Consider the following 21,406-nt stretch of genomic DNA (forward strand, 5'->3'; position numbering starts at 1 on the left):
TTTTATTTAACTGGATATCTTTAAAGAGTTGCACATAAATATTTTTTCCTTAGAAAAAACTTCTACTATACAAATTTGTTGGATCATCAATCCAATGCAGATTTATCTTTACGCGTGAATTGTCTGAAAATAGAGGACGATGTGTTTGATCTCTTTATATTTTTGAACTGGGGAGTTTCTTCCTTAGATATTCTGAGCTCAAACAGAGAGCTAATTGTAGAAGAGAGAATCAGCATATTCCAGCACATGAGAAATGATTTCCTTCTAGTAGTAATATTTTTGATATAATCTTATCCTATACTTATTTCTTCCTGGTAATTTCACTGACAGAATTATCCGGTTGCTGAGATATTGTAGTAGTTCATAGAGTTTAACATAATCTATTCCTTTCATCCAATCTAAATTTTCTGTGTTTGATTTTTCGAAGGATCATTTTGACCAATTTTTGTACTGAAATTAAAAGTAAGGTAATTCATTTTCTATTTTTTTAATTTGAGATTTAAATATTTACATGTATGATTTTTATTTGTTTCAGAATATCTAAAATTGATCACACCTCACTCCATCTGCAGAATCCTAATGTGCACCTTACTGTCTGATTCACAACTTGCTGTTTATTATAACTTGGTTTTATAGCTCTATGTAAAATAAAATGTCCAGCTATTTTTTTCAAGAGTCGTTCGTTACCACTTCTTCTGTTCCCTTCTGATTCGGTGTTGTCTTCCCACTTCACTAAAAAAGAGTTTCGACCGACCCCATATTGGCCCATTATATACAAGTTTTAGCTTTTAAGGTGGAATGTATATATTTTATAAACAAAATTTGTGTAGGTAGGGTAATTTACTAAACATAACATTTAGGATAATAAAGTTTCCAATAATGTATTGAAATAAAAAATTCCTTAAAAAGCCACCTTCTTGTGCAAAGGTGGCAACTTTAGATGCGTTGGGCGTTGAGCCACCCTTGCGAGCCACCCTTGCATGCGAGGTGCTTAGTCAAACAGTTGCATGCAAGGTGCATGGTCAAATATGTACTTTAGCATTGTTCTGCACCATAACAAAAAGATAATAAATTTTACTTGTTAAAAAGATCAGAAAACTTCACATTTTAAAATAAAGATTCGTATCAGGTCACGCTATCATTAAAAGTTACTTGAACATACTAATGCAGCCAAATGATACAAAATTATATTCTTAAGAGTAATAAAAATAGGCAGCACTTTTTAAAAAAAAAATTAATTTAAAACTTTCTTCAAAAAAGTTACGAAACTAATTGACGGGAAAAGAATTTAACTTAACTTGTTTTCTAGTTGATAAATGGTAAACCTTTCCAAAGTTTTCAACTTAAATGTATATGTTTTCTTTCACAAGGAATAGTGATATAATGATCAGGGAATTACACAATGTTACATTTATTCATCTTATAACTGTGATGACCCAAAAGGCATCTCTTGTTTTAGAAGTCAAATTTATGTTCCGAGGCCTTAAGAACCTTCTTTTGTCTCACCTCGATGTGCATGCACAACCCTGGCGCGTTTCCGAAAAGCTTTTATGTGAACTTTAAGAGAAATATTGAATTTAGCTTTTAGAATTGATTAAAGTTGACTTAGGTCAATATTTTTGGTAAACGGACCCGGACCCGTGATTTGATTGTCCCGTAGGGTCCGTAGTAAAATATGGGACTTAGGTATATGCCCGGAATTGAATCCCGAGGTCCCTAGCCCAAGAAAGAATTTTTAAAGAAAATTATTTGCTGGAAAATATAAAGACTTTTGGAAATGAAATGGTGTGTGTTCTTGATGGTATCAGGCCCGTATTTTGGTTCCGGAGCCGTGAACATGTTTAAAATAATATTTAAGTCGAACCTATGATTTGGTAAGAATCGGAGTTGTTTTGATATAAATCAGACCCTAGGTTGAGGAAGTGGAAAATTTGAACTATCTTATGAATTTCATGCATTTGAGGTTGAATTCGTATTTGTTGATGTTATTTTGATGATTTGATCATACGAGCAAGTCCATATGATATTTTTAGACTCACGTGCATGTTTGGTTTGGAGCCCTGAGGGCTCGGGTGAGGATTGGATAGGCCACAAGGTGATTTGGACTTAGGAAACTCTGCTGTGCATCTGGTATTTTTGCATAGGTCAAGCTTCGCAATTGCGAAGTGAACAGGCCTGGGAAATGCGGCAATTGTGTCGCAAATGCGAACCATCTTGGGAAGGCCATTCTCGCAAATGCGGCACTCTGGCCGCAAATGCGAAGGTCACAGTAGTCGCAAATGCGACGTATTTGTTGCAAATGCGAAGGGAGCAGAAATTTATAGGGTTCGCAATTGCGATAATGGCACCTGTTAAGTGAGATTGCAGATGAGATTTTTCATCATTTTTCACTTCTCTCAAACCTTAAACATCCTTAGGTAATTTTTCAAAGGCTCAAACTTCTCCAAATCATAGGTAAGTGATTTCTAACTAATCTTCATCAATCTAAATCATCTTTTTACATAATTTCACTTAAAAATATAGGGTTTTCATGAAAAATTGGTTGTTTTTTGGTAGAAATTAGGATTTCAAATTTTGAGGATTTGGACCTCAATTTGAGGTCTGATTTCAAAACCAATTGCATATTTGAGTTCGTGGGTGAGTGGATGATCGGGTTTTGGTTTGAACTTCAAGTTTTGACCAAGCGGCCCCGGGTTGATTTTTGACTTTTTGAAAAAGACATTGGGAAATCTATATCCATGCATTAGAATTGATTTATTTAGCATTTATTAATATTATAAAGTAAATTATGACTAGATACACGCGGATTGGAAGTAGAACCGAGAGGTAAAGTGGTATTTGAGGCTTGATTTTTGTCCATGAAATTGAGGTAAGTGTTTGGTCTAAACTTAGCTTGAGGGAATAGGAGTTGTGGTCTTATTTGCTATGTGTTAGTATTGAGTACGACATATAGGTGTGGTGACGAGTATCTATACGTTGGTGTCAAGCATGCCCGCGAGTCTTATATCATGATTGTTGTGACTCTTGTTTTGTACTGCCCAGGCTAAAGTTGATGAATAGCACCGTTGAACATGATTTATGATAATTTCTTGGTAATTGACCATTGTTGAGTATTGGCTCAAGCTGAGATTTATTTTGTGAAGTAACTGTTGAAACGATATTGGTTATACCTGATTCCCTTGCCGGGGATGTTATTGTTTATATTGTTGATTCCCTTCCCGGGACGTGTTGTTTCTATTATTTGGGTGAGAAAGAGTGTAAAGAACTAAAGGTGATGCCGTGCATGATATTGTGAGTAAGTGAATACACGAAGGGTGATGTCGTGCCAATATTGTGAGTGTTAATGCACGAAGGGTGATGTCGTGCCATGAATTGAGAGTTAATGCACGAAGGGTGATGCCGTGCCGATATTTTGAGAGTTAATGCATGAAGGATGATTCTGTGCCCCGATTATGTGAGGTAATACACGAAGGGTGATGCCATGCCGTTTCTATTGTTTCATATGGAGAGAACGAGAGTAAAAGCACGAAGGGTGATGCCGTACACGTGTTACTGTTTTATTGTTCTTGTTGGTACAAATATGATATTCATTATGCTTCACTATTGCTTTATTGTTAGAATTTGATATTCCCCGCAGCATGTCCCCTTCGCATCTTTATTTGTTATTTCCTATTGTTATTGTTCTGTTCGTATATGATTTAACTGCACAGGTTTATATAGTTGTCGTGTCCTAGCCTCATCACTACTTTGCCGAGGTTAGGCTCCACACTTACTAGTACATGTGGTCGGTTGTACTGATATTGCACTCTGCACTCTTTTGTGCAGATTTCGGTGCCGGACCTGGTGAGTAGCTTGAGGTAGTTTCCTTCAGTCTAGGGAGACCAAGGTAGATCTGTTGGTGTTCGCAGAGCCTGAAGTCCCCTTTCCCTGTTTTAGCTTTCTGTTGTCTCTTTTCAGTTCGAGAATAGTTGTACTTTTCTTTTTAAACCAATGTTTGTAAAATTTCTTAGATTTTCGTGAAATTGTGACACCAGATTCTCGGGGTAGACGTGTATTGGAGTATTTTGAATTGTTATGACATTTATGCACTTTATATCTGCTTAGTTTTAGTTACTGTGTATATCTGTTTGGGTTAATAATCAATGTGTTAGTATGTATCGGCTGGCTTGCCTAGATTTCACGAATAGGCTCCATCACGACTCCCGAGGTGGGAAATCCGGATCGTGACAATAACAATTCGTGTATTTCAGTCACTGCATAACGTTCTTATATTTTATATTTTTTATTACTATTCCGTGCATTAAAATAACCTTGAAGGTAAAATTGTAAAGATATCTTGGGGATAATTATGCAGTGCATTTTGTATGGGTTTTATGTGTTACACCAAAATCCATTAGACATGTCTCAACGACTTCCAACAGAGGAAACTCATTCCTAATCCTCTCAAACACTAAAAATATATTTAATTAAAATTAAGTCTTCGTATATATTAACAAGTGCATACAATAGTCAACCAGGTAATCAGAGGTGTTACAATGGTATTAACTAGTTTCGAACGACGTTTAATAGGAAACTTATTAAGACTATAGTATTGAATTAGTAATGTGTATTATATTTATCCTTGTAATAGTGTTGAGTTAGCACCTTTAGCTAGTGATTAGCATTGCAATAGGTTAGTTGTATATATATTGAACAGTGTTGGACATATTAGAAATTAATGATCATATTTTCAGTTTAGCCGAGTTTAACAACTCTTCTTCTTCTCTCTCTTCGAGAAGCTTTTGTGTCCTCCATTGGAGGTGATCCAGAGCTTTCCACACTCGTAATCTCGACAAGGTATCAGAGCAGAGGTTCGATCAACGACCATGCTTCATCTCTCTCTATTGTTTTGGATCATCAAAGTGATCTAGGGTTTCGTTTGGCTTTCTTCATCAATCACAATTTGGGGAAAACGTGAATCAGACACATGATTCGTCGACGAACAGAAGAAATCTCAACTGTACGGAGACTGATTCAACTATTTTTCACGAATCTCTCATAAAATTTCCATGGCAGTTACAGATCATACTAATGAAGTAACCACAGCGGCAGCGACACAGACGGTAATCGATGTTGGTCGCCCTTTTTACATACACCCTTCCGATAGCCCGGGCTCCAATCTGGTTTCGGTTCCTTTTGATGTAATCGGGTATCGTTCCTAGAGAAGAAGTGTGCTTAGAGCTCTTTCAGTGAAGAACAAGTTAGGTTTCATTAATGGAGAAATCTCAGTGTCAAAGCTCATTGCAGCTATGTATGTACTTGTGGAGCGAAAGAGAACATGCATAAAGCAGAACATGATAGGAGGTTGATGCAGTTCTTAATGGGGCTCAACAAAGTGTATATGGTTGTTCGAGGAAGCATACTTATGATTAATCCCTTGCCAAACATGGCACAAGCATTTGCTCTCCTAATATAGGAGGAGAAACAGAGAGAATTTAGGCCAAGGAACCAACTGAATATCGATTCCACAACACTAAATGTCAACCTAGGAGGAAACAATTTCAAGACAAACTATTCAACTGGGATTGGAAATCAAGTTAACTACTCTGCTGGGACTGGAAATCAAGATGCAAATAATAGACCTCGACCATTTTGTAATTATTGCAAACGACAAGGTCACACTAAGGACAAGTGCTACAAGCTCCATGGATATCCTCAAGTTTCAATCAAGGACCACAACAACAATAACAACACAAGGTTCAACAAGGGAAGAAATGTCATAGCAAATGCAGTCACAAATGTAGAAGAAGGAGAAAAGCTGGAGCTCCAAGGAGAAAGTCAAGGTCAGAATGTTAGTCTTACAAAGGAGCAGTATGGATAAATTGTTAGCTTGTTGCAACACTTTCAGACAGGAAACATTGGAGAGAGTTTAGCTAGTGCAAACATGAGTAGTAGAGCATCAATGAATTTTGCAGGTATGATTGCTTGCACTTCTTCAATTGATTTTGATAATCCATCATGCAAGTGTTTTAGTGCAAAGGCTGACTTATGGATATTAGATTCTGGGGCATCACACCATATGAATTTTAATGAAACTCACTTGCAAAACATAATAAGCCTACCATATCCTCTATTGGTTAAACTTCCAAATGGTTACAAAGTCAAAGTAATTGAAGTTGGAAATGTATTCCTAACACCTGAAATTGTCCTATATAGAGTCTTGTTCATTCCATCTTTCAAATTCAACCTAGTGTCCATTAGTTCCCTAGCAGTTCATCCGAAATGCATTGCATCATTCTCTGACACTTCCTGTCTACTGCAGGCCCCTTCACTGAAGAGGCCTCTAGAGATTGGTAAGTTGGTGGATGGATTGTACTTCCTCTATTCCAAGTGCCTGAAGAAAGGTAGTTTCAAACAAAGTTGTGATTCTTCTTGTTTTTTGTAACGACCTGACTGGTCGTTCTGAGCAATTGTGCCCGGTTCAGCAATTTGAGGTCAAGAGTAGCTTCACATTATGTATATCAACTTGTGTGCATGGTTAGATTTAGTTTTCGAATAAATCACAGTCGAATTGGAATGAAGGAAAATAGTTCTGGAAGTTTAAGCAGAGAGAATTGGACCGGAATTTAACTTTTGAGTAAACGGCGACGGAATGAGTTTTGGATGATGTCAGTAGCTTTGTATGGTGATTTTGGACTTGGGCGTGTGTTCGAATTTAGGTTTAGAGGCCCGTAGGGTAATTTATGGCATTCCGGTGAAAGTTGGAAAAGTTGAAGTTTGAAAAATAGAGAGGTTTGATCCATAGTTGACTTTTATTTTATCGAGGTCGGAATGCGATTCCAAAAGTTAGAACAGCTCCGTTATGTCATTTGGGACTTGCCTGCAAAATTTGGTGTCGTTTGGAGTTGATTTGATATGGTTCGGACGCTTGGTTGCAATTCTAGAGAATCTCAAAATTCGTAGTGATTTTCATACGTTTGGGCATCTGATTCATGGTCTTAGCGATGTTTGAATTGATTTGAGAGTGGGGCTAAGTTCGTATGATGTTATGGGATGTGTTGGGACATTTGGTTGATGTTCCGGGGGCCTCGGATGAGTTTCGGGGTGAATTTTGAGCGAGTCTGGGCATTTCGGTACTCTGAGATGGTTCTGGCACTTTTGGGAGTGCGGACCGCACCAAAAATATGCGGACTGCAGAGGAGAGTGCGGACCGCACTGAAATTTGGCGGACCTCAGTGCGGACCGCAAAATTTGGTGTGCGGCCGCACATCAAGATGTTCTGCAGGATTGCTGGTCCGACTTCGGAAGGTTATATCTTTTGATCTACAAGGAATTTTGAGATGATTCAAAAATAAAAGTTGTATAACTTTGTGTCTAGTTTCTATAAATATAAAGAAATGACAATTTGGATATCTTTAGATAAAGTTATGGCTAAAATACTAAAGCATATTGCTGCAGTCAACATTCTCCGCGGTCAGCGGTGATGGACCTGGACCGCGGTCAGCGATGGTTTTTGTGCGGTCAGAAGTGATGAAAATCTGAGAGGTGCACTATAAATATGAAGTTTAGAGTTTTATTTCATATTTTGACTTAGAGAGCTCGGATCTTGGCGATATTTCGAAGGTTTTTCAAGAAATTCATCGGGGTAAGTGATTGTAACTCGGATTTAGCTAGAATACATGAATCTATCATTGAATTCATCATTTGATTCGTAATATGGGAAAAATTGTGAAATTTTTCAAAAATGTAAAATGATAACTTGAAGGACCATATGGTATCAGAATTGGATAATTTTTGTATTGGTGATCTCGTATCGGAATGGGTGTTCGATTTATTATAAATTTTGTCGGGTTCTGAGGTGCGGGCCCAGGAGTTGATTTTTGTTGATTTTTGCAAATTGTATAAGAATCATATTTTTGTTAATTGGAATTATTTTCTCTTGCATTGTTAGATGTATTCAAGTCGTCCTTGGCTAGATTGAGCCGAGCATTGATGAATTGGTAAAGGAAAAGCTAAATTGAGTATTGAATTAGCCGGATTGAGGTAAATATCTTGCCTAAACTTGTGTAGGGGGCTTTCCCTTAGGATTTGAGTCTTCTATGCTATTTGTAGTCCGTGCACGCGAGGTGACGAGTGTGTGCTAGGACGTATTTATGGGAAATTTGCCTTTAGGCTTCATAGGCCCTTATGTTCATTATGTGGGAAGTATTCCGTTATGATTAAGTTTTCTGATTGCTTAAATTGCCTCTATATGCCCCATATGACGTTGCTAGCTTTCCTCTAATTCTTACGTGCTACCTTGACCCTTAATTGCCTTAATTGCCTTAATTGAAGTGATTGCCTTCCTTATTGATTTGATACTTCTTGATTTTGAGTTCCTCTATGACTTCGTGCAAATATGTTACATGTCCAATTGTTGTGGTTACCGGTGTGGTATCACATGCTTATTATGTTTATTGTTTTGTTGAGGTTATCGTGCTTTTTGGTTTTTCTGTGACCCTTAGTATGTACTTGTTGATTACCTTGCCGGGACGTTATTGCTTATGATATTGTTTCCCTTGCTAGGGTATTTTTGTTATACTATTGTTCCCTTACCGGGATGTTATTGCTTATAATATTGTTTCCCTTGCCGGGATATTGTTGTTATGCTATTGTTCCCTTGTCGGGATATTATTGTTTACGATCTTGTCTCCCCTGCCGGGATGTTGTTGTTATACTCTTATTCCTTTGCCGGGATTCTTTTATGATTTATGTTGATTTGTAAATGGGATTGGGTGGCACGCCACCACGATGATATTTGAAATGGGAGCGGGTTGCACGCCTGCAATAAGATATATGAAATGGGAGCGGGTTGTACGCCTGCAACAAGATATATGAAATAGGAGCAGGTTTCACGCCTGCAACACGATATATGAAATGGGATCGGGTTGCATGCCTGCAACAAGATATGTGAAATGGGATCGAGTGGCACGCTGCCACGGTGACATATGAAATGGGATCGGGTGGCACGCCGCCACAGTAATATTTGAAATGGGATCGGGTTGCACGCCTGCAACAAGAAAGAGAGTGAATATTGATTCTTATGGTGAGAACGAGAGTAAAAGCACGAAGGGTGATACCGTGCACTTTTTGTTTGCTATGTTTATTTGTTGTTACCAATTATAGTGTTTTAACTGTTCATATTCATTTACCGTTGTGATCCTTTGTGAAGGAACCCCATAGTGTTTTCAATACTTCGTCGTATTTATAAACATATATTTAAATACTTCATATTTCAATAATTGTTTCATTTTTCTTTATTCATTTAGTTACTCAATTAAATATCCTTAAACCGTCTGAGGTTATATTTTACTTAGAAATGGAATTTCTACTAAGTTAATTTATTAAATTCCTTGATAAAGGTAATAATTCTTTCGATGTTGTATTTTAATTGAAAATGGTACTTTTATTATTCAAATGATTTCTAAAAATAATTTCATCTTTTCTTGCTGAGTTCCTAATTAGCTTAGAAGTTGTACTCTACTTTATGTTATGTAAATGAGACTACTTGAACATCTTAACTACATTGATTGTGGACCTTATGTACTAAGTAACATGAGAACGTTGTTGTATAAAGAGAGATAGAAATATGTGGGCACAAGGTGCCGGGTATACTAAAAGTTTGGTAATTGGGGTTATGATATGAGACATCGAGTTTGAGATGGCTAGAAATTGTGCATTAGAAACTATATGATTTATTGAGTTGACATCTCCTTCCTTGTTTGAGTACATTTTTACTTGTGTGTGTCCCAGCTATGTTGGTGCTAAATTATTTAGTTATCTTCATTTCCACCCATGTTTCTCTTTATTGTTTCTACTGATTGTAGTTTGTTCTTTCCCTGCTGTTGATATTACTATGTCATTTCTAGGTTGATAGTTTATTATCAAATCCTGTTCAATTTATTTGACCAGTAGGTGTCTGGACTGTTCCTCATCACTACCCCACTGAGGTTAGTCTTGATACTTACTAGGCACCGCCATGGTGTGATCATACTACACTTCTGTATATTTTCAGATCTAGGTATTTGATCGGTAGTAGCTGTGCGGGTCGTTGCGGTGGAGACTCAAGGTAAACCTGCTACAGCATTCGCAGGCCTCGTAGTCACCTTCATTTGTACTTATTTCCATTCATTCATTTTGTTTCAGAGGAGTGATATATTTATTTTGTATAACTACTCTTATAAAGTCCTGTGACTTGTACCACCGGTTTTTGGAATTGTAATTTGTTCAGAGTAATTTAATTTAAAGTTAGAAAATATCAATGTTATTTCAGTTTATGTTAGGCTTACCTAGTTTAGAGACTAGGCGCCATCACGACTCCTTCGAAGGGATTTATGGGTCGTGACAAGTTGGTATCAGAGCTCTAGGTTCATAGGTGCTATGAGTCACAAGCAGGTTCAGTAGGATCTTACGGATCGGTACGGAGACGTCTGTACTTATCTTCGAGAGGCTATAGAACTATTAGGAAATTCCACTTCTTTCATTCCTTATCGTGTGATATTGATTCAACTCGAAGTATATAACTTATGTTCCCTTGCATTCATTCGTGCGAATATTACGCTCTTGGTGTCCGCTATGCGCTAGTGGTTTGTGATGCTACATGCAGGCTATAAAGGAATCATGGATGCTCAGGCATTGCCTCGATGTGTTGTCCAGACTGAAGAAACAGAGGCCTTGAAAGACTATTCATTTGTTCGTATGGAGGCGCAATGGTTTTTGGCATCTGATTGATGAGTGCGTGGTTGGGAAGGTTTAATTGGTTGGCTAGTCGTCGAGATCGTAGCACGGTCGTGAGGTGGATGTTGATTGGGGATAGCTGGTGGTATTGGAGTGTCTTGTGATTTGTGATGTACGATCTGTAAAGGTTAGTTTTGTGGATCATCAGATGTTGTTTTCTTTGGCTTCGCGCCAAGTGAAGGAGTCCATCAGCGGCATTCAGATTGCAGAGTCAGATTTTCGTCAGTTTTGGCCTAAGGTATGTGTATATGTGGTATCAGTAGGTTCCCAGAATTTGTATATGACCAAGGTCTGAGATCTTGCACGGGGCGATGATGGGACTTTGATTGCGATTATTGCATATTTGACTATCCGAAGAAATGGGTCATCTTTGTGGTATTGGGTCAGCATAGCGATAAAGTAATTGGACCTTTGAATAGGAATTATCTACTGGCATTTGTGGCAGCACTCTTGGGTTGGACGGTTTGTGTGACTTGGCTTGAGTTGGGTGATTATTGGGTTTTGCGGCTTTTGAGGTTCATGTTTTGTTACGCAGCCAAAAACTCTTTATGAGTGCTTCAGCGGAATGATAGAGTGTAAGTGTTATATCAGCCATTTGATTTGCGTAATTGAGTATGAGTATATAAATTTTGGTATTCCTAAGGTTTGGAGCTAGATGCCCTCATATATGGACTATTTCCTGTTTGCGGATTTTGAAGAAATGTTGAGAATGGGATGATTAATAGCATGTATTATTGATAAGTTGTTGTGGATCCTTTTGTAGCATATTTATCTAATTGGGAAGGATCAAGATTAGGTTGATGCAATGTGAAAGCTCAATGAGAATATGTATCTTGTATCAGGTTAAGTTTGTGTGCTCCTGTGAGGTTGCCATTTTGGTTATGTTATCAGGAAAAATGGGTATTATTTGTGCCTCTGGCCTATGTTATGTGCTGCTCGTTGTGATGAGCTGTGAGGCGGTATGATTATTCTCCACGCATGTTGTAATTCTGTTCAGGCCTTATGGCGATGTAGGTGAGATAGCCCTCGTGATGTTAATTGCTCATTGCACCTCAGTGATACTTGTTTCTTTTTGTCTTATTACTTCTATTCACTTTTTCCCACAGTTTTATTTGTGCACTTTGTTGTACTTGATATCAGTATTCATATGATTAGTGAGCCCGAGCATTTTGGCTCGATGAGTATTTGGGAGCGGGTTATACGCCGCATCGGATGTTATATGAGATACCCTTTCCTTGTGTTTATTTGGTGTTCTGTTTTTCCTCTGTGGAACCATTTTAATAAGAACTACACTTTTGTTGTTACGCATGTTGTACTCGTTAGATAATTCTTATACTTTGCTTTTCTTTACTTGTGCTGCATAATTGAGTTATTGTTGGTTTGGTGTACAAATTGTGTAATGTGAGAATCCGTGTGGTATCTTGACGATCTGTTAGTTGGGTTGCTTGTATTGGCTGAGATGAGGTTCTTAGAACTGATATTAGTACTATGGTATCGGGGGTGAGGAGCGTTTGGAAGTATGAGGGTGTTCTGCTAAGATTTGGGTGATGGCCCTTGGCGGGCGAGAGAGGTTCTTAACTTGTTGACTTCATGGGAGTCTATGAGTTCCCGCATGTTTCTTTATCATGGGCATTGTTATGGAAGTCCGGAATAAGGTTGTATTCAATGTGAAGTATATTGCCGGCATCCAGGATGTTATTTGAGTAGCTATGGTGATCAGAGGTTATTGCTTCGAGTATGTGAGTTGTGTGGAACATCATGTGATTGTATTCTGGATTGGAATTTGTGGATCGATTCAGCTTGTTTGGGTTGTTCAGTGTGATGATGTGGAATTCAGATCCTATGATGAATTTCAGTTGTTAAGGTTTGGGTACTATTATAAGGTTATGGACTAAGGAGGAGATAAGACCTTCACTTAAGTGACATTGTCAGTTCTGCATGGGTTGGGTGGTGGGGAATCACCCCCGGTTGTATGTATAAGGAGCTCATGCAGTGGTTCGATGGCTTTGCAACTACTCCGGGCACGTTCGAGGACGAACGTATGTTTAAGTGGAGGAAGATGTTACGACCCGACTGGTTGTTATGAGCAATTGCGCCCGGTTCGGCGGTTTGAGGTCAAGAGCAGCTTCACATTATGTATATCGACTTGTGTGCATGGTTGGATTCAGTTTTCGGATGAATCAGAGTCGAATTGGAAAGAAGGAATATAGTTCTGGAAGTTTAAGCGGAGAGAATTAGACCGGAATTTGACTTTTGAGTAAATGGCTTCGGAATGAGTTTTGTATGATGTCAGTAGCTTTGTATGGTAATTTTGGACGTGGGCGTGTTTTCGAATTTGGGTTTGGAGGCCCGTAGGGTAATTTGTGGCATTCTAGTGAAAGTTGGAAAAGTTGAAGTTTGGAAAATGGAGAAGTTTGACCCATAGTTGACTTTTATGTTATTGAGATGCAATTTCGAAAGTTGGAGCAGCTCCGTTATGTCATTTGGGACTTACCTACAAAATTTGGTGTCGTTTGGAGTTGATTTGATATGGTTCGGATGCTTGGTTGCAATTCTAGAGGTTCTCAAAGTTCATAGTGATTTTCATGCATTTGGGCATCTGATTTGTTGTTTTAGCGATGTTTGAAGTGATTTGAGAGTGGGGCTAAGTTCGTATGATGTTATGGGATATGTTGGTACATTTGGTTGAGGTTCCGGGGGCCTCGGATGAGTTTCGGGGTGAACTTTGAGCGAGTCTGGGCATTTCGGTACTCTGAGATGGTTCTGGCACTTTTGGGAGTGCGGACCGCACCAAAAATATGTGTACCGCAGAGGAGAGTGTGGACCGCACTAAAATTTTGCGGACCTCAGTGCGGACCGCACAATTTGGTGTGCGGCTGTACATCAAGATGTTCTACAGGATTTATGGTCCGACTTCCGAAGGTTATATCTTTTGATCTACAAGGAATTTTTAGATGATTCAATAACAAAAGTTGTAGCCCTTCGTGTCTAGTTTCGATAAAGATAAAGAAATGACAATTCCTACATCTGTAGAAAAGGTTATGGCCAAAATATTAAAGCATGTCGCTACAGTCAACATTCTCCACGGTCAGCGGTGATAGACCTGGACCGCGGTCACGGTGGTTTTTGTGCGGTCAACAGTGATGGAAATTTGGGAGGTGCACTATAAATACTAGGTTTAGAGTTTTATTTCATAATTTTACCTAGAGAGCTCAGATTTTGGCGATTTTTCGAAGGTTTTTCAAGAAATTCATCGGGGTAAGTGATTCTAACTCGGATTTAGCTAGAATACATGAATCTATCATTGGATTCATCATTTGATTCGTGATTTGGGATGGAATTTGGGAAAAATTGTGAAATCTTACAAAAATGTAAAATGATAATTTGAAGGATCAAATGGTATCAAAATTGGATAATTTTTATATTGGTGAACTCGTATCGGAATGGGTATTCGATTTTTTATAAGTTTTGTTGGGTTCCAAGGTGCAGGCCCGGGGAGTTGACTTTTGTTGATTTTTTGCAAATTGTATAATGATCAGTTTTGTTAATTGGAATTATTTTCTATTGCATTGTTAGATGTATCCAAGTGGTCCTTGGCTAGATTGAGCCGAGAATTGATGAATTAGTGAAGGAAAAGCTAAATTGAGTATTGAATTGGCCGGATTGAGGTAAGTATCTTTCCTAACCTTGTGTGGGGGACTTTCCCTTAGGATTTGAGTCTTCTATGCTATTTGTAGTCCGTGCACGCGAGGTGACGAGTGTGTGCTCGGACTTATTTGTAGGAAATTTACCTTTAGGTTTCTTAGGCTTTTATGTTCATTATGTAGGAAGTATTCCGTTATGATTAAGTTTCCTAATTGCTTAAATTGCCTCTATATGCTCCATATGACGTTGCTAGATTTCCTCTAATTCTTACGTGTTACCTTGAACCTTAATTTCCTTTATTGAAGTGATTGCCTTCCTTATTGTTTTGATACTTCTTGATTGTGAGTTCCTCTATGACTTCGTGTAAATATGTTACATGTCCAATTGTTGTGGTTACCGGTGTGGTTATCACGTGCTTATTATGTTTGTTGTTTTGTTGAGGTTATCGTGCTTCTTGGTTTTTCCGTGACTCTTATTATGTACTAGTTGATTCCCTTGCCGGGACGTTTTTGCTTATGATATTGTTTCCCTTGCCGGGGTATTGTTGTTATACTATTGTTTCCTTGCTGGGATGTTATTGCTTATGATATTGTTTCCCTTCCCGGGATATTGTTGTTATGTTATTGTTCCCTTGCTGGGATGTTGTTGTTACGATCTTGTCTCCCCTGCCGGGATGTTGTTGTTATACTCTTGTTCCTTTCCGGGATTCTTTTATGATTGATGTTGATTTGTAAATGGGATCGGGTGGCACGGCGCCACGGTGATATTTGAAATGGGAGAGGGTTGCACGCCTGCAACAAGATATATGAAATAGAAGTGGGTTGCACGCCTGCAACAAGATATATGAAATGGGAGAGGATTGCACGCCTGCAACAAGATATATGAAATGGGATCAGGTTGCACGCCTGCAGCAAGATATATGAAATGGGGTCGGGTGGCACTCCACCACGGTGATATATGAAATGGGATCGGGTGGCACGCCGCCACGGTATTATTTGGAATGGGATCGGGTTGCATGCCTGCAAAAAGAAAGAATAAAAGTAAATATTGATTCTTATTGTGAGAACGAGAGTAAAAGCACGAAGGGTGATGCCGTGCACATTCTGTTTGCTATGTTTCTTTGTTGTTACCAATTAAAGTATTTTAACTGTTCATATTCCTTTACCCTGTGATCCTTTGTGAAGGAACCCCATCGTGTTTTCAATACTTCGCCGTATTTATATACATATTTTTCAATACTTCAAATTTAAATAATTGTTTCATTTTTCTTTATTCATTTAGTTACTCAATTAGATATCCTTAAACCGTCTAAGGTTGTATTTTACTTAGAAATAGTATTTCTACTAAGTTAATTTATTAAATTGCTTGATAAAGGTAATAATTCTTTTGATGTTGTATTTTAATTGAAAATGGTACTTTTGTTATTCAAATGATTTCTAAAAATAATTTCATCTTTTCATGGTGAGTTCCTAATTAGCTTAGAAGCTGTACTCTACTTTATGTTATGTAAATGAGACTCCTTGAACATCTTAACTGCATTGATTATGGACACTATGTACTGAGTAACATGAGAACTTTGTTGTGTAAAGAGAGATAGAAATATGTGGGTACAAGGTGCTGGGTGTGCTAAAAGTTTGGTAATTGGGGTTATGATATGAGACATCGAGTTTGAGATGGCTGGAAATTGTGCATCAAAAACGATATAATTTATTGAGCTGACATCGCCTTCCTTATTTGAGTACATTTTTACTTGTCTGTGTCCCAGCTATGTTGGTGTTAAATTATTTGTTTATCTTTGTTTCCACACGTATTTCTCTTTATTATTTCTACTGATTGTAGTTTGTTCTTTCCCTGCTGTTGATATTACAATGTCATTTCTAGGTTGATAGTTTATTATCAAATCCTATTCAATTTATTTGACCAGTAGGTGTATTTACTGTTGCTTGTCATTACCCCACCGAGGTTAGTCTTGATACTTACTTCTATATACTACACTTCTATATATTTTGGTGTGATTATACTACACTTCTATATATTTTAGTGTACAGATCTGTGATGACCCGACCGGTCGTCTTAAGAATTAACGCCCCGATCCCCTATTAACTGCTTTCCCCAAGTTTATTTCTGCTATTTTTATTTGCCGGAATTTTCGATTTTGAGTTTCGGAGAGTTTTGGGACACTTAGTCCATAAATGAGAGCTTAAGTGTTAGAAAGTTGACCGCAGTCGGAGCAATGTGAATACGGCCTCGAAATGGAAATCCTATAGTTCTGTTAGCTCCGTTGGGCAATTTCGGGTTTAGGAGCGTGATCGGATTGTTTGGAGGTCCGTAGCTAATTTAGGCTTGAAATGAAGAAAGTTGATTTTTTGGAGTTTCCGGTCCGATAGTGAGATTTTGATTCGAGGGTCGGAATGGAATTCCGAAAGTTGGAGTAGCTCCATATTGTTGAATGTGATGCGTGTGAAAAATTTCAGGTCATTCAGACTAGGTTTGATTGACTTTTTGAACGAAAGCGTATTTCTAGAGTTTTGGAGTTCTTGGGCTTTAATCCGAGGTTAAATTGGTGTTGTTTTGAGAATTCCAAAGGTTGGAACAAGTTTGAATGATGTTTTGAGATTGGTTGGCATGTTTAGTTGAGGTCCCGGGGGCCTCGGGTGAGTTTCGGGTGCTTAACGAGGGTTTAGCCATTTTTGAGAAAACTTAAGCTTGGGAGCTCGAATTTGAGCGAGATTTTGAGGGATATTCAGAGCTATCGATTGGGTAATGATTCCTAACTCCTTTTTTATTTGTAACCCATTAATCTAAACATTAATTCATCCTTTAATTTCGGGAATTTGTATGAAAATTGGGGAAAAGTTCTTAGGTCAAGAATTTGAGTTTCGATTGGGAATTTGACAATGTATTGAGATAATTTTGATATGGTTAGACTCGTGAGGGTGTGAAGATTCTGGAAATGTGAATTTACCCGATTCCGAGACGTGGGCCCGAGGGGCATTTTGGTCATTTTACATAATTTCACGTATTAGCTTAGAATTTAATTGTAGAATCAGTTACTTGAAGTGTTATTTACATTATGAAATTGAATTGAATAGATTTGGGCCATTTGGAGTCGAGTACTCATGGCAAGAGCGTGGTTTCGAATTGATTTTGAGCCGATTCGAGGTAAGCGGCTTGTATAACCTTGTGTGGGGGACCTTCTCCTTAGGATATGATATATTTGATAATTGAAATGCCTTGTACGTGAGGTGACGAGCGCGTACTTGAGCTAATTGTTGAAAATTCGATTTTTCCTTAAGTATTTCAATTGAGTTCTTTTTCCTGTTTTATTCTAGTTGTGAATTTAGCCTATTGCTAGTTTAGAAAAGCATGTTTAGTTGACGTAATTGCCTATTTGCTTAAACTACCATAATTGTATTACGCGAAGCATGTTAGGCTAGAATTAACTGTTTACGTGGTACGAAATTTAGCTTATGCCTTGTACATATTTATAATCTGAACTGAGGTGCAAGATACCAAAAGATCCTTGGAACGTATATTGAGGATACCAAGAGATCCTTGGAATACCAAGAGATCCCTAGCTTATATTGAGGATACCAAGAGATCCGCGGGATACCGAGAGATCCCTAGCATATATTGAGGATACCAACCTCGGGATACCAAAAGATCCCTAGCATATATTGAGGATACCAAGAGATCCTCAGGATACCAAGAGATCCCCGGTTATCATCCTTAACATGAGTGGTACTTCCTTGTGGTTTGCCTTCATCTCTGTTTCTGTTATTGTACTCTTATCCTGTATTGATTCTTACTGTAGATTCTCAATTGCGCTGCTTATCTTATCCTGTCATTTTATATTTTATTTAACCTAAGAAGGGCCCTGACCTTCCTCGTCACTACCCAACCGAGGTTAGGCTTGACACTTACTGAGTACCGCTGTGGTGTACTCATGTCCCTTCTGCGCATGTTTTTCATGTGCAGATCCAGGTACTACTGCTCAGGCCTATCATCCTTGAGGAGGCAACTGCTCTAGAGACTTCGAAGAACATCTGCCGCGTCCGCGGACCGAGAAGTCCCTTTCTATTCCTGCTTTTACTATTTTAGCCCTTCTGTATATTTTCTGTTCTTATTAGACATTCCGGAGTTAGAGCCATGTAGTATTGATCTTAGCTTGTGATTCATGGGTTTCTGGGTCTTGGATTTATGTTTTTGTATTGAGAGTTAAGCATGATGTATGACGAGCGACACATTTAAACACTGTTACTACTTTATTTCTATTTTAAATTGTTTACTTCTGTAAAATTTTGGGTTTTTCTTCCACAAATTAGGCTTACCTAGACGTAGAGACTAGGTGCCGTCACGATGGTGCACGGAGGGCGAACCGGGGTCATGACAAGTTGGTATCAGAGCTCTAGGTTCATAGGAGTCATGGATCACAAGCCAATTTATTAGAGTTTCGTTGATAGGTACGGAGACGTCTGTACTTATCTACGAGAGGCTATGTAACTGTTAGAAAAATTTCCACTTCATTTGATTCCTTGTCGTGCGATATTTTGACATCACAATTCTAAACTTCTGTCTTCTATTCTCTCATAGATAGTGAGGACACGTGCTACCCGAGATGATCAGGCACCCGCACCCCCTACTGTAGCCTTTAGAGGCCAGGGCCGGGGTAGAGGATGAGGACGCGCACGTGGTGCAGCCAGAGCACCTGCGCGAGCTACCGCCGAGGTACCACCCATAGTTCTAGCCGGAGTCCAGGCACCTGATACGCCTACTGCTACTACTACTCCAGCCTTTCAGGAGACTTTGGCGCAGTTCATGAGCATGTACACCACCTTAGCTCAGGCAGGGTTGCTTCCCCTTGTTGCAGCCAATCTCAGGCCGGGGTAGGAGCACAGACTCTCGCTGCCCGCACTCCTGAGCAGTGAGTGCATGTTGAGCAGGTCCCTGAGATTATTCCTGGACCGCCTGTAGTGCCAGTGAAGCCCGAGGATAGGGCAGCGGTTTTCGAGGAGGAACAACTGGGGCTTGAGATGTTCAAGAAGTACAAGCCTCATGTATTCAGCGGTCTAGCATCAGAGGATACTCTAGGATTTCTAGATGAGAGCTACCACATTCTCCGTACCATGGGTATATCAGGATCGAGCGGGGTTTCCTTCACTACCTTCTAGCTTCGAGGAGCCGCCTATGAGTAGTGGCGTACCTATGAATTAGACAGTCCGGATGAGGCTGCTTCGCTGACTTGGACTTAGTTTTCAGATCTGTTCCTGAGAGAGTATGTTCCTCAAAGCCTCAGGGACGCATGGTGCACAGAGTTTGAGCATTTGCGCCAGGGTGCTATGACTATCTTAGAGTATGCTGTCCGTTACACTAGTTTGGCTAGGCATGCACCAACCTTGAATTCTACTATTCGCGAGAGAGTTCACCGGTTTATTGAGGGCCTTATACCCAACATCAGGTCTAGCATGGCTCGTGAGTTGGAGATGGATATTTCTTATCAGCAAGTGGTGAGCATTGCTAGGAGGATTGAGGGTATTCATGCTAGGGAGAGAGAGGAGAGGTAGGCCAAGAGGTCTCGAGAGTCGGGCCATTATTCTGGTGCCCGTACCCCAGCTGCAGGTCGTCATGGTAGGGGTTATATGAGTCGTCCTATTCATTCAGCTCTTCTAGCAGCCAGTATTGCTCCAGCTCCTCCTAGGCCTCAAGAGCCTTATTATGCACCTCCGATTTCTAGCGCGCCTCCTGCGCAAGGTCCTTTCCGAGGTCAGTCCAGTAGACTTGGTCCGAGCTAGTCACAACCGCCACGTCCTCCTAGAGCTTGTTTTGAGTGTGGTAACACACGCCACACGGTGAGGGATTGCCCTAGACTTGGGGGGGAGTGCACCTCCACAGACTTTGCAGCCACAATGTGCCCCGCAGAGTTCACAGGCTATGATTACAGCTCCAATTGCTACCCCACCTACTCAGCCAACTAGAGGTGGAGTTCGGGGAGGTAGAGGTCGCCCTAAAGGGGGAGGCCATGCCAGATACTATGCCCTTCCTACCCGTACTGAGGCTGTTGCCTCTGATTCTGTCATCACAGGTATTATATTAGTTTGCCACAGAGATGCATTGGTTCTATTCGATCCAGGCTTTACTTACTCTTATGTGTCTTCTTATTTTGCTCCGCATTTGGGTGTATCTCGGGATTCTTTGAGTTCCCCTGTTTATGTTTACTCCTGTGGGAGATTCTCTTATTGTGGACCGCATTTATCGGTCGTGTTTGGTTGCTCTTAGTGGTTTTGAGACCAGAGCTGATCTATTGTTGCTCAACATGGTAGATTTTGACATGATCTTGGGCATGGACTGGTTGTCACCCAATTATGCTATTCTTGATTGTCATGCCAAAATTGTGACGCTGGCTATGCAAGGTGTACCGCGTGTTGAGTAGTGGGGTACTTTAGATCACACTCCTAGTAGAGTTATTTCTTTTCTTAAAGCTCGGCGTATAGTTGAGAAGGGGTGTGATGCGTATTTAGCTTATGTGAGAGACGTCGATATTGATACCCCTTCAGTTGATTCAGTTCCAGTAGTACGTGATTTTCCCGATGTGTTTCCAGCTGATCTTCCAGGCATGCCACCTGATAGAGATATTGATTTTGGCATTGATCTTTTGCCGGGCACTCAACCCATTTCTATTCCTCCGTATCGTATGGTTCCTCTTGAGTTCAAGGAATTGAAGAATCAGTTACAGGAATTGCTTGATAAGGGTTTTATTCGGCCCAGTGTATCACCTTGGGGTGCTCCTGTCTTGTTTGTGAAGAAAAAATATGGTTCTATGCGTATATGTATTGATTATCTCTAGTTGAACAAAGTTACAGTTAAGAACAGTTATCCTTTGCCTCGTATTGACGATCTGTTTGACCAGCTTCAGGGCGTACAGGTGCTTTCTAAGATTTACTTGCGCTCAGGTTGCCATCAGTTGAAGATTTGGGAGCCATATATCCCGAAGACTGCTTTCAGGACT

The 21,406-nt window shown here is 39.5% G+C and overlaps 1 protein-coding gene across 1 annotated transcript in view; it reads left to right on the forward strand.

Moving 5' to 3' along the window:
- Positions 1 to 5,048: 5,048 nt before the first annotated feature.
- Positions 5,049 to 21,406, forward strand: part of LOC138879093 (uncharacterized) — a 29,777-nt gene continuing 13,419 nt past the window's right edge. The window contains exons 1-8 of the mRNA XM_070158669.1: positions 5,049 to 5,102; positions 5,202 to 5,294; positions 5,456 to 5,830; positions 5,888 to 6,163; positions 6,302 to 6,383; positions 10,625 to 10,730; positions 10,888 to 10,993; positions 11,113 to 11,217. Of these exons, the coding sequence (XP_070014770.1) occupies positions 5,049 to 5,102; positions 5,202 to 5,294; positions 5,456 to 5,830; positions 5,888 to 6,163; positions 6,302 to 6,383; positions 10,625 to 10,730; positions 10,888 to 10,993; positions 11,113 to 11,217 (1,197 nt within the window). The remainder of the gene's footprint in view (positions 5,103 to 5,201; positions 5,295 to 5,455; positions 5,831 to 5,887; positions 6,164 to 6,301; positions 6,384 to 10,624; positions 10,731 to 10,887; positions 10,994 to 11,112; positions 11,218 to 21,406) is intronic.

Source organism: Nicotiana sylvestris, chromosome 10 (genome assembly GCF_000393655.2).
Source record: "Nicotiana sylvestris chromosome 10, ASM39365v2, whole genome shotgun sequence".
NCBI classification, from domain to species: domain Eukaryota; kingdom Viridiplantae; phylum Streptophyta; class Magnoliopsida; order Solanales; family Solanaceae; genus Nicotiana; species Nicotiana sylvestris.